Raw genomic sequence first — 19,810 nt, 5'->3', positions numbered from 1 at the left:
GTGTAATCAGCAGTATTGCTTTGTTATAATTTGGTCAGTTTAAGACATTATTTTTCATTTTATTCTCAACTTGCTTTCTGCTTTTAGTTCAAAGTAAATACATCAATTGAAAGTCATTTCTGCAGCGTTGATCCCACCTTGTATAAACATTTAAGTAATAATATAATGATAATTCTTAAAGAATTTCAAATTTACAGATGGTTTAGTGCATTATCCTATATATTTTAAAAGTATGATAAAAGCAAAGGAGATAAGCATTACAAATAGAAGTGCGATTATCACTTTTCACAAAAAACATTATTCTGTTTGAAAAGTTGCAAAGAAAGTTAAAACATTCTGAATAGGAGTTCAAGGGACAATAAAGAGACTTTCTAGCCATTGTCTAAAGGATAGATTGCAGTAAAAAGTTCTCTGTTAAAGATTGAAGTAAGCAAAGATACATTGGGGTTTCAATATATACCATACATCTGAAGAGAAGATGATACCAGTCTGTATTGCTCCAACATTTAAACACAGTGGTGGCTCAGTTTTGGCCTGCAGATGTTTATCATCAAATGGCGCAGCTGACCTTTAAATCCATGGCATATTAAAGAAGGAGGCCTATAGAAATATTCTAAAGTATAATCCAAGTCCACCAGGGGTACATTTAATGTTGTTCTGTTGTTCTACTACAAAAAAAATGTTCTGTTACAGGATAACAACCCTAAACATGCAATAGTATGTAGAGAAAATATAGAAAAGAAAGAATGCAAGAGTTTCCCATAGCAACTCAATGAGGTTCAAATTCAAGGATTTGAATCCCATTGAGTTACTATGGGAAGAATTAGACTATAATATCCGAAATCATTTTCCAATATTCAAAAATAACCTCTGGGACTTTCTACATGATGCCTGGGAGAATCTAACAACAAAAATACTGGAAAAATCAGAATGCCAAGATTGTTTAAGGCAGCTATTAAACAAAACAATACATTTATTTTTAACAAATACAATAGTTTTAAAAATCTATTTCTATTGAAAAAAAATACAAAAATGTATTTTTTTCAATAGAAATAGATTTTTAAAACTATATTTATTATGTTATTATCTGTAATTTACACAAAATGTTTTCAAAAAAGCAAATAATTTTATGCAAAAATACAAGTAAATGCATTATTTTTAAGTAACTCCAAACTTTTGGTTGGTAGTGTACAAGCAAGCTAAAAACCTTTACTGTGGCCATAATGGAATTAAACAAAAGTGAAACCTTTAATTATAAGATTTTGCCTCTTAGTTTGTTAACTTTGGAGCTCCTAGACCACCCTTAAATCTGCTTTTATTCTAAATCAATTCTGCAGGTGTTATATATATATATATATATATATATATATATATATATATATATATATATATATATATATATCTGTGTGTGTGCAACAATATATGTACGCATATGTGTGTGTGTGTGTGTGTGTGTGTGTATATATATATATATATATATATATATATATATATATATATATATATATATATATATATATATATAATATACACACACATTCACTCACACACAAATACACATTTTTTAGTTAAAAAGTGACATCTGGAAAAATCTTGTGTTTCAAAGTATCACTGATAGTAAAAATGGCTTTGCATCAAGCATTGGGTAAAGTTTTTTTTAATAAATTTTAAAAAGTTTTGTTTGCAGCATTTCCATTTATAATTTTGTTAAAATTTAATTTGAAAAATAATCAAGAAACTTTTATTTAGCAATTTACCAAAATGAGTTAAAAAGACTTTCTTTTAACTTGTCTCTGAGTTTATCTCATATTATATCTGCTATTTGTGTATTGCAATAACTGGGATTTAAAAAAAAAAAAAAGAATCAAACTTATCAAATGTTTGCATATGAAGATTTAATTAAGACTTCTTTTTTTTTTTTAGAAATGATTTTTGCAATGTTCTTGCTTCACAATTCCTTTTGAGTGTTGATGAAGAGTGTATGCTAACTGGTGATGAGCCTGATCATCTCTTAGATTTTTTATCAAAAGGTTATGGACTCCATTTAGTAGTTGCGATCGAACGCTACGGAATAAAAGTAGTTCCTAGTCAAAGTTTTTTTTTTTTTTTTTTTAAATTACTCATCATAGCTTGTAAATAAGTTATATAAGCTAAGTCAATAAAAGTAAAAAAAAAGTGTAATACAAAAAATAACAAAAAATATAGTATGCTCATAGTTGTTATTAAAAGATGTTCTAAGAAAACACATTCTATAAGAATTTTAAACTTTTAGAGTTATCTTCATGATAAATTTTTTATTTATTTTCACATTTACCTTTTAGATTTTAACATGCTGCAATGAGCTATCTAGTTTGCTTTTCTCTCTACTTCCTCTTATATTACAAGGTACCATGATTCTTTTATATAACTATTAAAGAGAAACCTATAAAAGATTTTTTTTTGGTTTTTTTAAAAACTGTTGCTTTAAACAAAAAGTGATATAAAACAGTTGAAGTATTAAAATAAGAATGCACAAAAATAAACTATTTTTCATCAAATGTGTTAATTTTGAAACAAATTTTCAGGATTATATCATTCCTAAAATGGAAGAGAAAAATGTTTTATTAACCTTTTATCTTTTTTTAATTTAATAAAACACATTTTGTTTTTCTCTAAGAGCAAAGAAATGCACAAATATGTAAATAAGCGGCAAATATAATCTTCAGTGACAAAATGAAATTTAAAGTAGATCACTCCAAAGTTCAGAAGAAAGGCAAAAAAAAAAGTTGATAAATTAATTTAAGTCTTTGAAAAACAAAAACTTGAAAAAAGTGCTACTTAACACAAGTTTAATAAGTTCAAAAATTGATAAGTAAAATGCCAGAACACAACAATTGCTTTAAAAATCTAGTTAGTATTATTCAATACTTATTTTTGTCCTTGAATAAGATGCATTTAAATTATTTGATGCCAACAGATCATTTTCTTAAAAGTGAGTACCAAACTCGGCTTAATTTGATTTTTTAAAAGTTGTTGCTCTAGTTGTTGCTATAGTTGCTTGGACTATAGCAACAACTAGAGCAACAACTTTTAAAATCAGGTTAGCCAAAAAAACTTTTTGGTTGTGGTAAATCGTATGTCAAATATGAGTCATTAAACTTGATTTAAAAGAATGCTGATTTGATCTTGGATTGATTAGAATTGACTCTCAGCTGCTTGCTTAACCATAGCTCCTATTCCACAGCTATTCTTTTTCCATGTATTGCTGCAAAGAAATGTCAGTAGAATTTTTTTTATGAAATTTTTCTTAACATTGCAGCAATAATGTCCTTGTTTTTAAATTGAAAAGTGACATTGTCACTGAACATAAGCACTTCTTTGACTTATTAGGAATAAATTGAGGGATTTTGTCAATTAATATTACAACTGAAGACTTTGTATAATCAGTTAAATCAGAAACAAAGTGGTGAATATTTTTAATTCAATGTGTTCATGATTGAAATTTAGATTTGACAAAAATGAGCCGCTTGTGGCTCAATTTGATCAAAATACTTTACATTTTCAGCCCAGTTAACTTGGGTTACCACAGTTTGTGTGATTTTTTCATTGAAACTCCCTTCAATTTCTTGAAAATTGTTAATTGGCTTTGTTTAACAATCATGTGTTTGACAAGTTTCTTGTACTTTACTGCAATATGCTGAATAAGTTCCACTCCAGTAAACTTCTTTGAGATCTTTTTGATGTTTGCATAACATTTAGTTTTGGGTTTTCTCTGTGAGTGCAAGGATACTTTAAAGTCAAATTTGTATTTTTTGAATTGTTTTATACTTTTGCATGCAGTGCATTTTTCAATGACACAATCAAATGTGTTTGGCTCACAAACAAATATTTTTATCATTTAAAATTGAAATTTGATTAAAGGCACTTGAATTGATTTCTTTAACACATCTAAGGCAAATCGCATCTAATCAAAACCTTTATGAAAATTGCAAACACAAACATGTGGAAATTTTATCACAAATGTAGCTTTGAGTCCAATTTTGATGTACAAATGCTTTTCCTCTAATGAAAGTATTATGCTCTGAAAGCTTCTAGAGTATAATGCAGATGATGTATTGCAGTGTTGTTTGTTTTTTCATCAGGAAATTGAATCCAAGCAAAGACATTTTTGTTGAGTAATTGTACTTGCAACTCACTATCAACAAAAATCCTAAAGGCTAAGTTATCTGGTTTAATCCTCCTTTGAGCAAAAATGTTAGCACCAATATATAGGAAAGCAATTTTTAAAACTAGTTGACCAACATTTTCCATTGTAACACAACCTCCACAAAATGTTTAATAGAGACTCCATCAAAGTAAACTACAGCTTCATGCCAAGCATGAAAGACAATAAGTTCACACAATCACCACATTTTACAAAAATTCACCAATCTTAAAAGAAAATCTAGTACCTGCATAGGTAAAACAAAATGTCCCTTATTTCAGTAATGTATTACAAGAAGCATATAATACCAAGCCATTGTCACTTCCAATAACTTAGAAAAAAAAAAAAAAATGAAAAATACTACAAAAGTTGCATGCTATGCCTGTAAAAAAAGTATCTGATCATAATGCATGAATACAGAAATAGATATAAAGGGTGTTTAAAATTGCACAGTTTTTTTATGAATAAATAAAATACAGATGGCATGCTAAATTTATCTGTGTGTTTTTACATTTAAGAAGTGTGATGTATGACATTTATAAAAATGGCTTCATGCACCATACAACAATCTATTCAAATTGTTGAATTATTTTATGAAAATTAGCATTCTGTGAAAAGTGCTTTAAAAAAATTAAATAAGTTTTATGGTTTGCATAATTGTCCATCTGAAAGCACTATTCATCAAATTGTTAAAAAAATTTCAAAAAACTGGTTCAGTAGAAGATATAAAAACTGGAAATTACCGTCATAGTGGACGTTCACAAGAAAATATTGAATTGGTTTGTGAAATTATTGCTGAAGACCTTGAAGTGTTCATTAGACAATGCTCACAACAAGTTGGACTCAACAACATGGTGTATTTTACACAAGGATGTAACTTTGAAGGCATATAAGATTCAAGTAACATAGGAACTTAAGCCATTATATCATATAAAGCGTCGTTCATTTGTCAATTTTATAAATGAACGAGCAGCTTTTTTTTCTCACAAAATCAAGTTTTCCGATGAGGTACATTTTGAACTTGGTGGCTTTGTTAGTAAACAAAATTACCATATACAGTGGAGAAAATAGAATTAGCCTCACCATGTACTGATCCAATATTTTGTAAATCTGTGAACAAGTTTGTGCGGTACATCTTTTGTTTCCACACACATATACTTGTTACAAACAACAACTTTTTAGATTATAATATAGCATAATTAAATTGTGGTACATTTGATAAAACCATAAAATTCATAATACTTGATATTTGCGGTAACAAATAGAATTAGCCTTATCAATAATTATTTTCAGTTTACTTGTATATTTTGATCTGGTGATACACATTTGTGAGTTAGTTTTTTATTATTATTTGTAAGTTAAACAAAGACTGTGAAATCAGTGCTCATAAAGTTTTTAACATTTGGTTTTTGATACCTTAATTTGAAATGGGATGTGGTAAGCGTTTAACGAATGAAGAATTAGCAGTAATCAAAGCATACAAAGATACAGGCTTATCTAATCGGGAAATTGCAAAGAAAATTAAAAGATCTCCAAAAGTGGTTAACAATTACTTCAAGATTGGCGTTAATTATGGAGCTTATAAGGGAAGTGGTGGCAAACGTAAAATTGATAATTGTACTAAAGGAGTTATTGTACATGGTGCTGCTGCTCAGCACATGACTGCATCTCAAATTCGTGCTGATTTACAATTACCTGTATCTGTTCAACGTGTGAGACAAATCTTACATGAAGATCCAAACACAGTTTGGAAAAAGCATAAACCAAAACCAAAACTTACTGCTCGTCATAAAAAAGTTAGATTACAATTTGCAAAAGAACACATGTCTTGGCAAGAAGAGTAGCATCAAGTTCTCTTTAGTGATGAAAAAAAGTTCAATCTAGATGGTCCTGATGGCTATTAATATTACTGGCACGATCTTCGAAAAGAGAAAGAAACTCAGATGAGTCGTAACTTTGGGGGTGGAAATGTTATGGTTTGGGGGGCTTTTTCCTTTGCTGGAAAACTTCCACTGGCATGGATTTCAACAAAAATGAATTCACAGGACTACATTGACTTATTAGAAATAAGTTTACTTGAACATGGTGAGGAATTGATGGTTGAAAATTTCACTTTCCAACAAGATAATGCTACTATCCATAATTCAAAGGTTACAAAAGCTTAGTTTAGAGAAAAAAATATTCACGTAATGGAATGGCCCGCACGTAGTCCAGATCTTAACCCAATTGAAAATCTATGGGAAATACTTTCTAGAAAAGTTTATGAAAATGGTAAGCAATTTGAATGCACCTTGGAGCTGAAAATTCATATCAGAGAAGCTTGGAATGAAATATCTGTAGAAACTATCCAAAATCTTGTGACTAGTATGTCAAACCGCATATTTGAAGTCATTAAAAATTCAGGAAGCAATACTAAATACTAAATGAGCATAAAAACAAAATATTTTCTTTATTTTTTGTATATAACACTAATGAGGCTAATTCAATTTTCTCCACAAATTGAATCCTTTTAATTTTTTTTCCACTTGTAATAAATTAAACATACCAATTTATAAACTTTTTAGTTGTAGTAGAAGTAATAAGAAATAAAGTAGATTTCATAATTGTTTCACTGTGATTTTTGTTAAATTAGAACAAAAAATAAAGGTGAGGCTAATTCTATTTTCTCCGCTGTATGAGGTGAGGTAAATTGACGGATTATTAAGTAGAAACCTATGCATCCTAAATGAGTCACTGTTTGAGGTGGTGTAACTGGACCTCCTTTGAAAACACTAATGTCAATGGTAATTGATATTGTCGGACTGAATTTTTGTGGTCTGAATTAATGAATACTGATCTAGAGAATATTTGGTTTCAACAGGATAGTGCTACATTTCATTCTGCTAATAAAACAATCACTTAATTGTGTACCAAATTACAAATTGGACATGTTATCAGGAGAAATGATAACATTAATTGGCCACCATGATTATATGATTTATCACTGTTGGATTATTTTCTTTGGGGTTACATGAAAAGCCAGATCTATAAGAATAATCCACAGTCAATTCCTGAACTGAAGGATGAAGTTATTCATGTTATTGGTGATATAGAACCTCATTTTGTCAAAATTTCATTAAAAATTTTAACAAAAGAGTGGATGTCTGTAGAGCTGCCCAGAAGAGGCCATTTGACAGATACTATTTTTTGTATGTAAATATCATAACTGATGCTTCAATTACCAATAAAATGTTTTTGAAAGTGAATTAAAGTTATGTGTTTGATTTATTCTCAAAAAAAACCATGCAATTTGAAACACCCTATGAAAAGAAAATTTTTCTATCCCAATTTGACATAGGTGATGAGGCAAAAACTCTTTCTTTTTTCTTTTGATGTGTCAGTACACATACCACTTTAGTTTTGTAATTTTGTAACTATTTTTGTTTTGTATTTCATGGCTGATGATTACTGCTAGACATGAAACTTTAAGTATCATAAATAGTTGTACTTCCTTCGTTTTTGTATGTATGTATGTATGTATGTATGTATGTATGTATGTATGTATGTATGTATGTATGTATGTATGTATGTATGTATGTATGTATGTATGTATGTATGTATGTATCAAATTTATATTTTAAATTGATTTTTTAAAGTGGGAAGTATCACTTTTTTTTGCCTTTTTGTATGTTTTTTGTTGTTTATTTAGGGCAATGTTCTGATGAAGACAATTTCAGTTTTATTGAATCATTATCTGATAAATGGGATGTTGTTTCTATAAATGCACAGTTTAAAAAGTTAATCAGAGACATTTTTTCAACAAAACTTGCATCATTGAAGCTAGAAAGCAAAGTAGATAATTTACCAACAACAACTTTATGTTTTGATAGGACAGTTAAACGGAATCAGTTATTTCTATTATTGGCATCTGGTTTTCTTACTCTTATGCAGAATGATACAATGCGTAAAAATACAGCTACAAATATTGATTTTATAGGTAAATGTTTATCAGTTGTTTTAGAATGTGAGGCTGCTCCATTGAGTTTTATTTTGATTAAACTGATAGCAGTGTTACTTTACCAAGCTGGATGTTCCCGAATTGGTGTAAATTTGATTTTATCAAGTGACTTTTTTAGCAACTTTTCTAAAATTTGTAGTTTATATTTACAATCTGGCCTAATTTCTGGCTATCTTGTTTGTCTTAACACCTATATTGCATCTCTTGCATGTCTTAATCAGTGCACATCAGTACTTTTCACTTCACCATGTAAGCACAGTGATGTTAATAAACTTATTACTCAATTCATCAACAAAGATTTTTTCCATTTATTAAAACAAATACTTTTAAGCTATGATCAGTATAGCCATTTAGATTCAGACAAGTTTTTAAAATGGAGCAGGAGTTGCATACATTATATATTTAAACAAATTATTAAGCTCAGCAAAATTGTAGAAGAGAATAACTCTTGTTGTATCATATGGAAAAACAGAAAAAAGAAAATCTCTTATCACTCTGCAGATAAAAAAGTGGTTAAATCTAAAAATACCACAAAAGACATGATGATTAATTTGTCTGTGGAGTCTCATTCCAGTGATATATCTGACATTGAGAATTTACTACTGACATCTGACGAATTCAATATAGATAAAAAGCTAAATGATGCGAAGGTAACTGGAGTCAGTTCAGGTCAGTCATTTTGTTTTAAAATTTAGCAGCATGGTTACAAGTAACTTTTACACACTGTAATTTAAAATATTGCTTATACTTTGAAATCTAACAGCATGCATTGTACAAAAAACAAGTTGAAATACTGAAGTTTAAAAGGCAATTATAAGCAAATCTAAGTATAGTGCTTAATCAAGTTTTTAAAAAATTTGGATTTTATGAACATAAAGTTTTTATACAGATTTGTTATACATTCAACTGATATATGACCTGAAAAACTATTTTTTGAGAACTTTTTAGTCTTAGAATACTGTTTAAAAATTAGGTGATCCTGTATGTTTCGTTTCTAATTGTGGAAAGTTCCTCCTCAACTGGTTTATGGAAGAGAACAATGTCTATATTATAGAACAACTTTTATATTCTCTTAGCAACATCAGTTTGTGTCAGTGCATTGATATTGATTCAACTTTAGTATTAATTCTGTCTCGGTAAGTTTAATAAATTTTTATATCTTTCTGTTAATTTTTTTAGTTTTTTGAACAGTTTATAGAAAATAATTTATTGTAACAAGTAACTTTTGCAATAAGTAAAATAATTAAAATAATTAAAAATTCTAGTAGTTAAGTTTATTTTTATAGGTATTGTTCTGTTAATTTTTTAGTTTTTTGAACAGTTTCTAGAAAATACTTTATTGTAGTAATAAAGTAGTTAACAGCTTTGATAATTTCATGATTTATGAAATTCATGGAGTTAGTCTTGTAAAAAGATTATAGAGTAAGTAAACTTTATTTGTATTATGAATTTTCAAAAGTTTATTTGTAATATTATGAATTTTCAAAAACTTTAAAAAAAAAAAGTTTGTTTACAAAAAAGTTTATGTTTTACACATTTGCAAAATGCTGCAAAACGAAGTCTGTTAAAATTCCTTTGAAAATTTACTTTAAACTTTTTTTTATAAAATAAAATTACAATACAGATGTTTTTTACCTATCAACTTGCCTTAACTTACAAATTTCTACCTGGTATTTTAACTTACAATAATTTCTACCTGGTGTTTTAACTTACAATAATTTTTACCTGGTATTTTAACTTACAATAATTTCTACCTGGTATTTTAACTTACAATAATTTCTACCTGGTATTTTAACTTACAATAATTTCTACCTGGTAATTTAACTTACAATAATTTCTACCTGGTATTTTAACTTACAATAATTTCTACCTGGTATTTAAACTTACAATAATTTCTACCTGGTATTTTAACTTACAATAATTTCTACCTGGTATTTCAAGGCATCCATGCTCTTTGAAAGTAACATCATTTTATAGATTTTATGCCTTCATAGCATAGTTACGTGTATTTGTCACAGAGTGAATTTCGGCCAGAAAACTTGTTATATGCTGCCATTATACTTAAGATTGATTTTTTTGTAAGTTACTCTAAAAAGAAGTTGGAAAAATTTTTTTTTTTTTTACATTTGCATTTCTTAAAGACATTTTTAGATAAAAACATGGGACTTAAAAGATTTTAAAAGAATCATATTGCATGTTAAGAGAATGTTAACTAAAAAATAGCAAAGAAATTCATTAAACATTAAGCGTGTTCGAAAATCTAAAGTCTTTTTTTTAAAAATCCCACACCAGCTCATATTGTTACTTTATAGTAATAAATATCAAATAAAAAAACAATAATAAACATAACTTTGCCTGCTTGAATAAAATTTCTAATCTTTTTCATAAATCTCCCATGTTCTTTTTTGCATTCAGAAATAATCTGGTAAAACATTTTAAAGAATAAAATGTTTTTCTCTTTTTATTATAAAGCAATTTTGAACCCCAGCTATCAGCTAAAGCATATATTATTGTTACTATTATTATAATTGTTGTTGTTGTTACTAGTGTTATTAACAATAATAATGATGATGATGCTGATAATGATGATAATGATAATAAAAATAATGATGATAACAATAACAATGATAATGATGATGATGATGATGATGATGATGATGATGATGATGATGATGATGATGATGATGATGATGATGATGATGATGATGATGATGATGATGATGATGATGATGATGATGATGATGATGATGATGATGATGATGATGATGATGATGATGATGATGATGATGATGATGATGATGATGATGATGATGATGATGATGATGATGATGATGATGATGATGATGATGATGATGATGATGATGATGATGATGATGATGATGATGATGATGATGATGATGATGATGATGATGATGATGATGATGATGATGATGATGATGATGATGATGATGATGATGATGATGATGATGATGATGATGATGATGATGATGATGATGATGATGATGATGATGATGATGATGATGATGATGATGATGATGATGATGATGATGATGATGATGATGATGATGATGATGATGATGATGATGATGATGATGATGATGATGATGATGATGATGATGATGATGATGATGATGATGATGATGATGATGATGATGATGATGATGATGATGATGATGATGATGATAGTTTTTTTTTAATTGTAGAAAGTTTATATCTGCTTTAAGTTAGAAAAATTTTGCTATTAAAGGTTTTTTTTAAAAACATTTCCATATAAAAAAATCAATAAGTTCTAACAATCAAATAGATAAAAAATTTTTACAAAAGAAGCTGCTTCTATTTATTTAGTATTTAGTAAATAGAAGCAGTTTTATTTATTATAAGAAATTTTTATTTTCACTCTGAAGAAGCTTTATAAGAGAAAAGAGACTTTTTTAAATAAATTATGTTATTTAGTGATAAACTTTTTTATTTCTACAGGTCAGAGACAATTAATGAATCTGTCATGGATAAAACTCTAGCTTTGGTTTCACATATCCTGTCTACAAGCCCATTTTCACAAAATCAATCTATACCTCAGCAAATTAATGGCACATATGATGAAACTGATAACAAAAACAAAAAGACATTTCAGGCGTTCAATTTCATTAACAAACTGAATAATTTGATCAAAAGTTCTTTTGTTATTACGCAGCGTGTAATCAAGCATTTTGCATGTCTTGTATTAAATATTTCCCCATTCATGCAAGAAGTTTTACTTTCTTTGATCATACTTCCGAACTTTAAACTTTTTCTACCCAATGAGTACTTTGAACATTGTTTTACTTCTGTTGCAATTTCTAATGAGTCAATTGTTGAAGGATTTCTGTGGCTTATTCTTTTGTATATGCAGCCTGATGAGCATTCGGTTGATTTGCTTTATTCATTCAATTATGTTTTGGCATTACAAAATCTAGCTATCAATAGTAACTGTCATCTTGCTTGCAAATCTGTGGAGATACTTAATCAAATGTACAAAGTTGTATCAGCTAGTAACCTTACAGTTTTAAAAAAAAGTGGCATTGAAATTCAAAAAGCTCACATAAACATTATAAATACTTTTTTTATTGTGGCTTGTGAGCTGTTTAAAAAACCAATTGAAATTCTATTTACTGAAAATACAGTTTTGGTATATGTTCTTGCAATTATCGATTCTGTATACAAAGAGCATGAGATAGTAAAAACAGAGTTTGACAAGTATGAACTTATAAATAAATGTTATGTCATGTATGAGGCGCTAATGGAAAGAGCTTCTGGTTTTTTAAAAAGTAATCTTGAAGAACATTTTGGCGATATTTCTACTGCTTTAGTGTGGTTGCAGGTTTTAATACGGTTGCTGGTTGCTTCAAACACAGTTAGTAGCAATATTATTTTTGATAAAAAATTAACTGCATTTCTTCTTATGAATAGAGAATCAATGTGTTTTGTTAATTTGAAAAAACACACAGAAATAGGTTTACATTTAAAATTGACAAAATGAGTTAAAACTACTAAGCATATAAAAGGTGAGGTTTTTAATTCTTTTAAGACTTTTTTTACATCACCTGATTTTCAAAATTGTTTAAGCATTCAAATGGATATTTTTGAAAGTTATGTATTTTGAAGATCAATTTTGCTTGCAACCCTACATTATCTCAAAAAGAATAAAAAATGATTTTTAGAGCACACATTTTTGTTTTGTACTTTTACTATTTTAAAGTGTGTTAATATCATGATTAGAACAAATGCTTGAAGGAAGATATTACAAATCACTTAAAGAATTCATTCATAAGTCAACAGGTTCTTCAATCACAAATAAGACAACATGTCTGCTTATCTATTGTTAATACTTCTATCTATCCACAAAGAGTGTTTGTTCCTGAAATCAAAGAACGAAATGGTTCATTTTCTTTTCAAAAGGTACATTTTACTGGTTTTTTAAATTGCTTGTTTAGTACTAGGAAAAGTTTAAATATTATAAAAAAATTTTTAAATATTATTAGGAAATGTTAAATATTATTAGGAAATGTTAAATATTATTAGGAAATTTTAAATATTATTACAAAATATTAAATATTATTATGAAATTTTAAATATTATTATTAAATTTAAAATATTATTAAGAAATTTTAAATATTATTAAGAAATTTTAAATATTATTACGAAATTTTCAATATTATTACAAAATTTTCAATATTATTATGAAATTTTTAGTATAATTACAAAATTTAAATATTATTACAAAATTTTCAATATTATTACAAAATTTTCAATATTATTACAAAATTTTCAATATTATTATGGAATTTTTAGTATAATTACGAAATTTAAATATTATTACAAAATTTTAAATATTATTACGAAATTTTAAGTTACAAAATTATGAATGTTAAGAAACATTTGAATGCAAGTTAAAATTAAAAAAAATAAAAGTTTTTTTAAAACTTTTTTTATAAACTGTCAATGTAATATGCATAACTACTAACAGAATTTATACTAAAAACATATACTACTTAATTTATGAAAGAGTAGCACTCAACCACAATCAAGCAAAGATACTATTCATAATTTTTTAACAGTTCAGGCTAACTAAGATATATGTTTACTTATTCAACACTAAGGTATATGAAAACAATATCAAAAGTTTTTGGCAAAAAAATTCACTGATAAATCATTTAAATTTTTCAGATTTTTTCTACATAATATTTTTTAAACTTAGTCTCAAATAGAACTGTCTGATGTCGATCTTCAAGATGTTTGTTTTGGTTTTGAAGAACAAGGGTATGAAGCAGATGAAGAGTCTGATGAATCTGAAAAAAATCAGTATGCCAAACACTCAGTTCCTCGCCATAAACCTATGTTTTCTAAACAAAGCATTAGTAAAGGAATTTCTTTTTCTCCTATGATTGATCAACCATGGTTATGCATCGTGCTTTTAAAGTGTTTGATAAGGTTTGCTCAGGAAAACTGTGAAAGTGTTGGACTTTTGACAGAAGTTCTGGAAGAACTTCACTTACAACAGCTTTATTCACTCCAGAATAATAAAGTGTTATATGAGCAGGTGTTTTTTACAATTTGCATTTTTTTTTTACATTTATTTCAGAATAAATAATTTTTTTTATATAATAATCCTTTAAATAATATATTTATATCAAATCTTTATAACAGTGGTGTTGTATTCACAGGGTTTATTTGGTATTATAATTAATGACTTGTCGACCTTGCTTACAGTGAATCAAACAGGTAAGTCTATACATTTTTAAAATGTTTTTTTTTTAATTATTTTTCCCCTACAATAAAAGTGATTATCTCTTATGTTTGTTTTCTTTAAAATTGTATGCTACGCATGTTTTCAACATTTACTAACAAAAGATTTAAGTAGTCTATTCACTATAATGTTGAGTTTTTTTTTATTTATTTAAGATTTACTCAAAGTGACAGGCAAGATGATCTCTCAACTCTCTTCTTATTCTTTAACTGCTCCTGAGCTTAAAGGGTTCCTACACCTGTTTAAACTGGCAAATATACCTAAGGTAAAAGTATATAGTGGCTTCTGGTTTATTTTAAGATTGGTCATTTTGTACTCCAAAAATGTAAATTGTACCTCATATCTCAAGAATCAAGGGGAGTGATTTTATAATGTGAAATGAAGTTATGGTAGTATTTTTATTAAAGCTCTAACTAAAATGGTTCCTTACTTGGTAAAAATGGTTCCTTACTTGGTAAATATGGTTCCTTACTTGGTAAAAATGGTTCTTTACTTGGTAAAAACATATCCAAAAATTTTCAACAATTATTTTCAAAAGTTGTAGTAAATGTCAGTTTAAGAATGTGGTGAGGTTTAAAGTTGCATGTTTGACCTTTATGTCAAACCATATTTGTAACAAATATACTTAGTCAAGTTAAGACAAATCAGGTATGTTTGGTACACATGTAACAAAGATACCTGAGACACCATATTTCAAATAACATACTAATTTGTATCTTAGAGAAGCTTCAATAGAATATGATGAAAATTGTGTCATCACTAGGGACTTGAGCAAGTGGTTCAATTTATTTTGTTAGTTCAAATATTTTTAGACTCTTCATTTGATTTACCTTTGGTAAAAGTTTGGCAATGGGACCAGTGAGCTTATTTTTTGAGTTGGTAGGTCCCATCCATGTTAAAATGAGATATTTAAGGTTAAATCATCAGAATGCAACATACAGGCAAAAAAGTCTCTTTTGAATAAGTTTTTCCAATCAATTCTTTCTAGATAAGTCATTATCACACCCTCCCTTCCTGAACTTGTCCGTAAATAAGTAGAATTTGAACCAGTAATATCCATTATGGTTTGATATATTCCTTGCTTGACTGTTTTGTTTTTTTTTCCTTTTGCATGTGAGATCATATAGTTCAGAGATTGCACTGATATCTTTCCTACAACTTAACCTTTTGGTGGAACTCTCCAGTAATTAGCCCTTTAGTCAACACCATCACAGAATTATTCCTTTTTTGTACATAAATTCTTTTAATGAGTTCTTCTGCTACTAATTTCTCTGATGAATCCATTTCTTCATCTACAATTTCTAGCTCTCCAAACCTTTTTTTGGGGTCAATTTTTAAGTAAGACACTTCAAGATCAAAATGTTTTCCTTAAATTAAACTTTAAACTTGTGAGAAGGTGATATATCAAATCTAAGTGAGGCTAGTGCTGTGTTGGGGATCTTAATGTTGGTTTTTCTATTTGAGCTTGCTGCTGAGGTTTCTTGATTCAAAAGTTCTTTAGATTCCTGACTTGGAGACTATACATTTTCAGTGTATAGGTCCCCAGTTCAAGAATGCAATTTTCAATTTTGGTTGAATAATCTGGCAGGAACTTTTTTCTCTCTGAGATCTAACCCAAACTAACCCCAGTAGAGATATTTCTCTTTCTCTAGAGACAATTACACAATATAGGTGCCTTATTTGAACAACTGTTGTGGACCCTGACCTACTAATAACATATTTAACATAATCAACATTAATATTATCAAATAAAAAATTAAGGTTTAATTAAAAAAAGTTTTTGTGGAACCTTTCATTTATTAGTAGCAACCAATACCTTTCATAGAAGTTGCAAGTCATATTTTTGGGGTCACTAAAAACAATTTGATAGACATAAAATAAGTAAAATATCAAACTGTGGACAAATAAATGAAATAAATCAAATTAATTTATTTCACTGAAACTTTGTGTCCTTTCACATTTACAAAACTCATCTGTCGACATGTTTAATGCTTATATAATATTTAATGTTTCATCTTTAATGCTTAGTAAAGCATTATATAATTTTAACAAATATTCAGTCTTCTGTCAGGTATTTTCATATAAAGCACCTGGTCACATTTTTACATTTTTACACTGTTCAAAACCTTTGCTTTTTTTGTTGTTAAGTTTTTACAAAAATTTTTGTTTGTTTATTCTGAAGCTCAATAAAAAAACACAATGACAGAATAATATCTATCCTACAGAACAAAATTAATTTTTTTTTTTTTTTTGTAGTTTTAATATTATAGGATAAAAAATTTCCTTTCTTGTAAATTATTTTTAACTACAAAAAATTTATAAAAATAATAATTTAACATTGAAAAATATTAAAGAAATTTATTGTAGAGTACTTATCATGTTTCAATTTCCAAGATTTCCAAGAGCGTAGAAGATTATATTGAGCGTGGAATATTTTCTTCATTGTATAAATTTTATGTTTTTTGGTTTCTATAGAAATGGCTAGCCTCTGTCTTGCTGGAAATGAGTGAAATTGCTTCTAAAAGGTTTGGACCTCAGAAATATCTTTCTTTCCCTGTTCAAATGAATATTGGTTGGATAAACTCAAGAAGAAAAGTGGCTTTATTTCAATGCCAAACAGACACAAAGTCTCCTCAACAAGCAGACACAAAATTAGTTCACAACATGGAAAGTATCCAGTATCATGGAGTCTCAAAAAAAGATGAGGAAGATGGGAGGAAAATTTTAAATTGTCAAATTCAGCAGCGACCAGCATCTGAAGTTGCTCCTATTAAACTTCAACTCAAAAGTAACTTTTTATGGCCTGATAAAGAGTTATGTTTTTCTCTGTGGTTCTGTCTAAAAGATGATCTTTTTAGCAAACCAAATGAGTCAAAGCTTCGAAGAAGATTCAGTAAATTGAACTTCTCATTTGAGCAAAATGAATATATTTCTGAGGAACTTATTCATTTATGTTCATTTGGTGCTTTAAATGCAATGTTTGAAGTTTGGTTAGGGACTTCAAGTGGACTTCTGCAGTACAGGTAAAATGTTTTTTTTGTAGGGAAAGCACATCAGGAATTTAGAAAAGATAACCAAAAAAAAAAAAAACTAAATTTTTTTTTTTTAAGAAATAAAAAGAATAAAATATTAGTTTGCAAATCCTTAAAAAAAATCCAAAAATTTATTAATCTATTGTAAATTTAAACAGTAAAAATTTAAACAGTAAAAAAAAAGTTTAAACAGTAAAAATTAATTCATGATGAAATTGGTATGGTTAAAGTTATTTAACAATACTTTAAAGCTTGACAATTACTTTAAATTTAACAATACTTTAAAATTAGGTATGCTTAAAATTATTTAACAATACTTTAAAGTTTGAAAATTACTTTAAAATTTAGCAATACTTTAAAATTAGGTATGCTTAAACTTATTTAACAATACTTTAAAATACTTTAATAATTATAGATGGGTAGTTTCTAGTTATGGCAACAATGAGGTGTTAAGTACTTTTGATCAAGTTATTGTACCGCATCGTGTTTTGTTCAATGTTTGGAATTATCTAATTGTTACTTTGTTAGTTCCATCTGAACCTCACACTGCTAAGGTTGATTTTTTTTTTATTTGTTTAATGTTATATGTTCATTCTAAACCTCATACTGCTAAAGTTGGGTTTTTTTTACTTGTTAAATATAATGTTCAAAGGTTTTAAGACTTTAAGAAAAAATTTGATTTTTGTTTGATGCACTGAAGATATCATGTCAAGTTCAGTAGATGCTATTTTAAAAAAAATTTAAGAGAAAGCTGCAAAAAAAAAGGCTAAAGTTATAAAAGTTTGTTTAGATTGTCACCTTTTTGGATGGTTGTCAACTTCCTTCAGTTCAAATGAAATACCCATGCCGATCAGTCCAAAGTCAGGCATCATTATTTGCACTTATTGGACATGGTTTAAATGAAGTTGAACTAAAGGCTAAAGTATTGGCTGGTAAGCTTCTCGATACAGGTGTCTTCATGGTGTTCCAAGGTATCTATCAATATTCTTTTACAATAGACTTTTAAGTAATACTTGTTGTTAGTTTTTTTAATTTTTCATAAATCTTTTGAATATTTTTAAAAGGAATGCAATTAATGTAGAAGTTCCATCAAGGTTTAATGGTTCCAACAAAATCTAAATATTTAAGCCTATAGATTTGGTTCTCAATAAAAACGAAGACTGAGGAGGGTTGAAATAAGTATTCTAAGAAAGAGACAATTTGTTGTTGAAACAAGTTGTTTTTTAAACATTAACTATAAATGCTTCATATCCAGTTATGTTAAAGAATGAGAAATTAACTTTACTTATCTGCAGTTTTGGTTTCTCCTACTTTAGATCTGCACCCAAGTTAACATAGCTAACATCCAGGAGATTTATCTCTTTTTTTCATTTAATTTTAAACAATTTTTCTTTAGGAAAACATTCCTTTATGCAGAAGCATAAAAAAGATGCTCAAACTCAACTTAATGGGGTTGTGGAAGAACAAGTTATGGATAAGATGAAAGCTATATATATGTATTCTCTTGGACCTAATAATGCTCATGTCAATATTGAAAAAAATGAATACTTCTCAAATCAAGGGACAAGGTATAATTTTGTAATTTACTAAAATTAAACATAAAAAGATATCTGCAAGTTATGTCTAAATTAATTTAAACATGCTGTTTGCCATTACCATTTTCCATTTTTTAGAGCTTGAAGATGACAAAATTTCATATGGTGACTTCCTGTCGCCCTTTAGTCATATTTTTTTCTTCCTGTCCTTTTTTTTTTTTTTTTTTTTTTTTTTTTCTCACAAGTTCACTCATACCATAGTATACTAACTCACTTTTTGCAGTTTCTGAGTTACAGCTTGATATGAGGACACCAAATCATAAGATTTTTTTATCACTGTGAACCATAGTGATTGTTGTATTCACACAATAAAACCATATGTATAATCATTATTGTAAGTTTTTTGACTTAGTTCTATATGGTTTAAGATTATCCAATTCTTGTTTACATTAACTTTTATTACTTTTTCTATGACTTTTTACATTTTTACTTAGTTTAAATTTTTTTTAGTCACATGGATTCGTCTTTAAATTGGGATAGTATTGTATTCAAGGAGCTATCATTTTGCATGAATGTTGTTACTGAAAATCTTGTTGCAAACTCAATACCTCTGAAGTTATTTGAAAATCCTTTAGAGATTCTTTCTTTATTTACTGCTGAGTTGCAGGTAGTTATTCATATGCACACTTAACTGCAAAATTAATGCACCACTTATACATTTTGATTTATTTTATTTATTGTCAATATTATCATATATTTTGACAAACATATTAAGAATAG

The 19,810-nt window shown here is 27.7% G+C and overlaps 1 protein-coding gene across 2 annotated transcripts in view; it reads left to right on the top strand.

Annotated features, from left to right (window-relative positions):
- LOC145183845 (lysosomal-trafficking regulator-like) overlaps positions 1-19,810 on the top strand; it is a 49,239-nt gene that overhangs the window by 1,423 nt on the left and 28,006 nt on the right. For both annotated transcript variants that reach the window (XM_090086423.1, XM_090086422.1), the window contains exons 3-17: positions 1,569-1,645; positions 1,924-2,077; positions 2,322-2,385; positions 7,872-8,849; positions 9,154-9,316; positions 11,658-12,570; positions 12,936-13,115; positions 13,915-14,256; positions 14,381-14,438; positions 14,619-14,728; positions 16,939-17,486; positions 17,911-18,049; positions 18,286-18,466; positions 18,892-19,063; positions 19,541-19,697. In XM_090086423.1, the coding sequence (XP_089942549.1) occupies positions 1,569-1,645; positions 1,924-2,077; positions 2,322-2,385; positions 7,872-8,849; positions 9,154-9,316; positions 11,658-12,570; positions 12,936-13,115; positions 13,915-14,256; positions 14,381-14,438; positions 14,619-14,728; positions 16,939-17,486; positions 17,911-18,049; positions 18,286-18,466; positions 18,892-19,063; positions 19,541-19,697 (4,236 nt within the window). The remainder of the gene's footprint in view (positions 1-1,568; positions 1,646-1,923; positions 2,078-2,321; positions 2,386-7,871; positions 8,850-9,153; positions 9,317-11,657; positions 12,571-12,935; positions 13,116-13,914; positions 14,257-14,380; positions 14,439-14,618; positions 14,729-16,938; positions 17,487-17,910; positions 18,050-18,285; positions 18,467-18,891; positions 19,064-19,540; positions 19,698-19,810) is intronic.

Source organism: Hydra viridissima, unplaced genomic scaffold, assembly GCF_058129835.1.
Source record: "Hydra viridissima isolate aposymbiotic clone 2 unplaced genomic scaffold, HvirCarnegie_v1 scaffold_4, whole genome shotgun sequence".
Lineage (NCBI taxonomy): Eukaryota > Metazoa > Cnidaria > Hydrozoa > Anthoathecata > Hydridae > Hydra > Hydra viridissima.
This window is presented reverse-complemented; position numbering and strand designations above follow the sequence as displayed.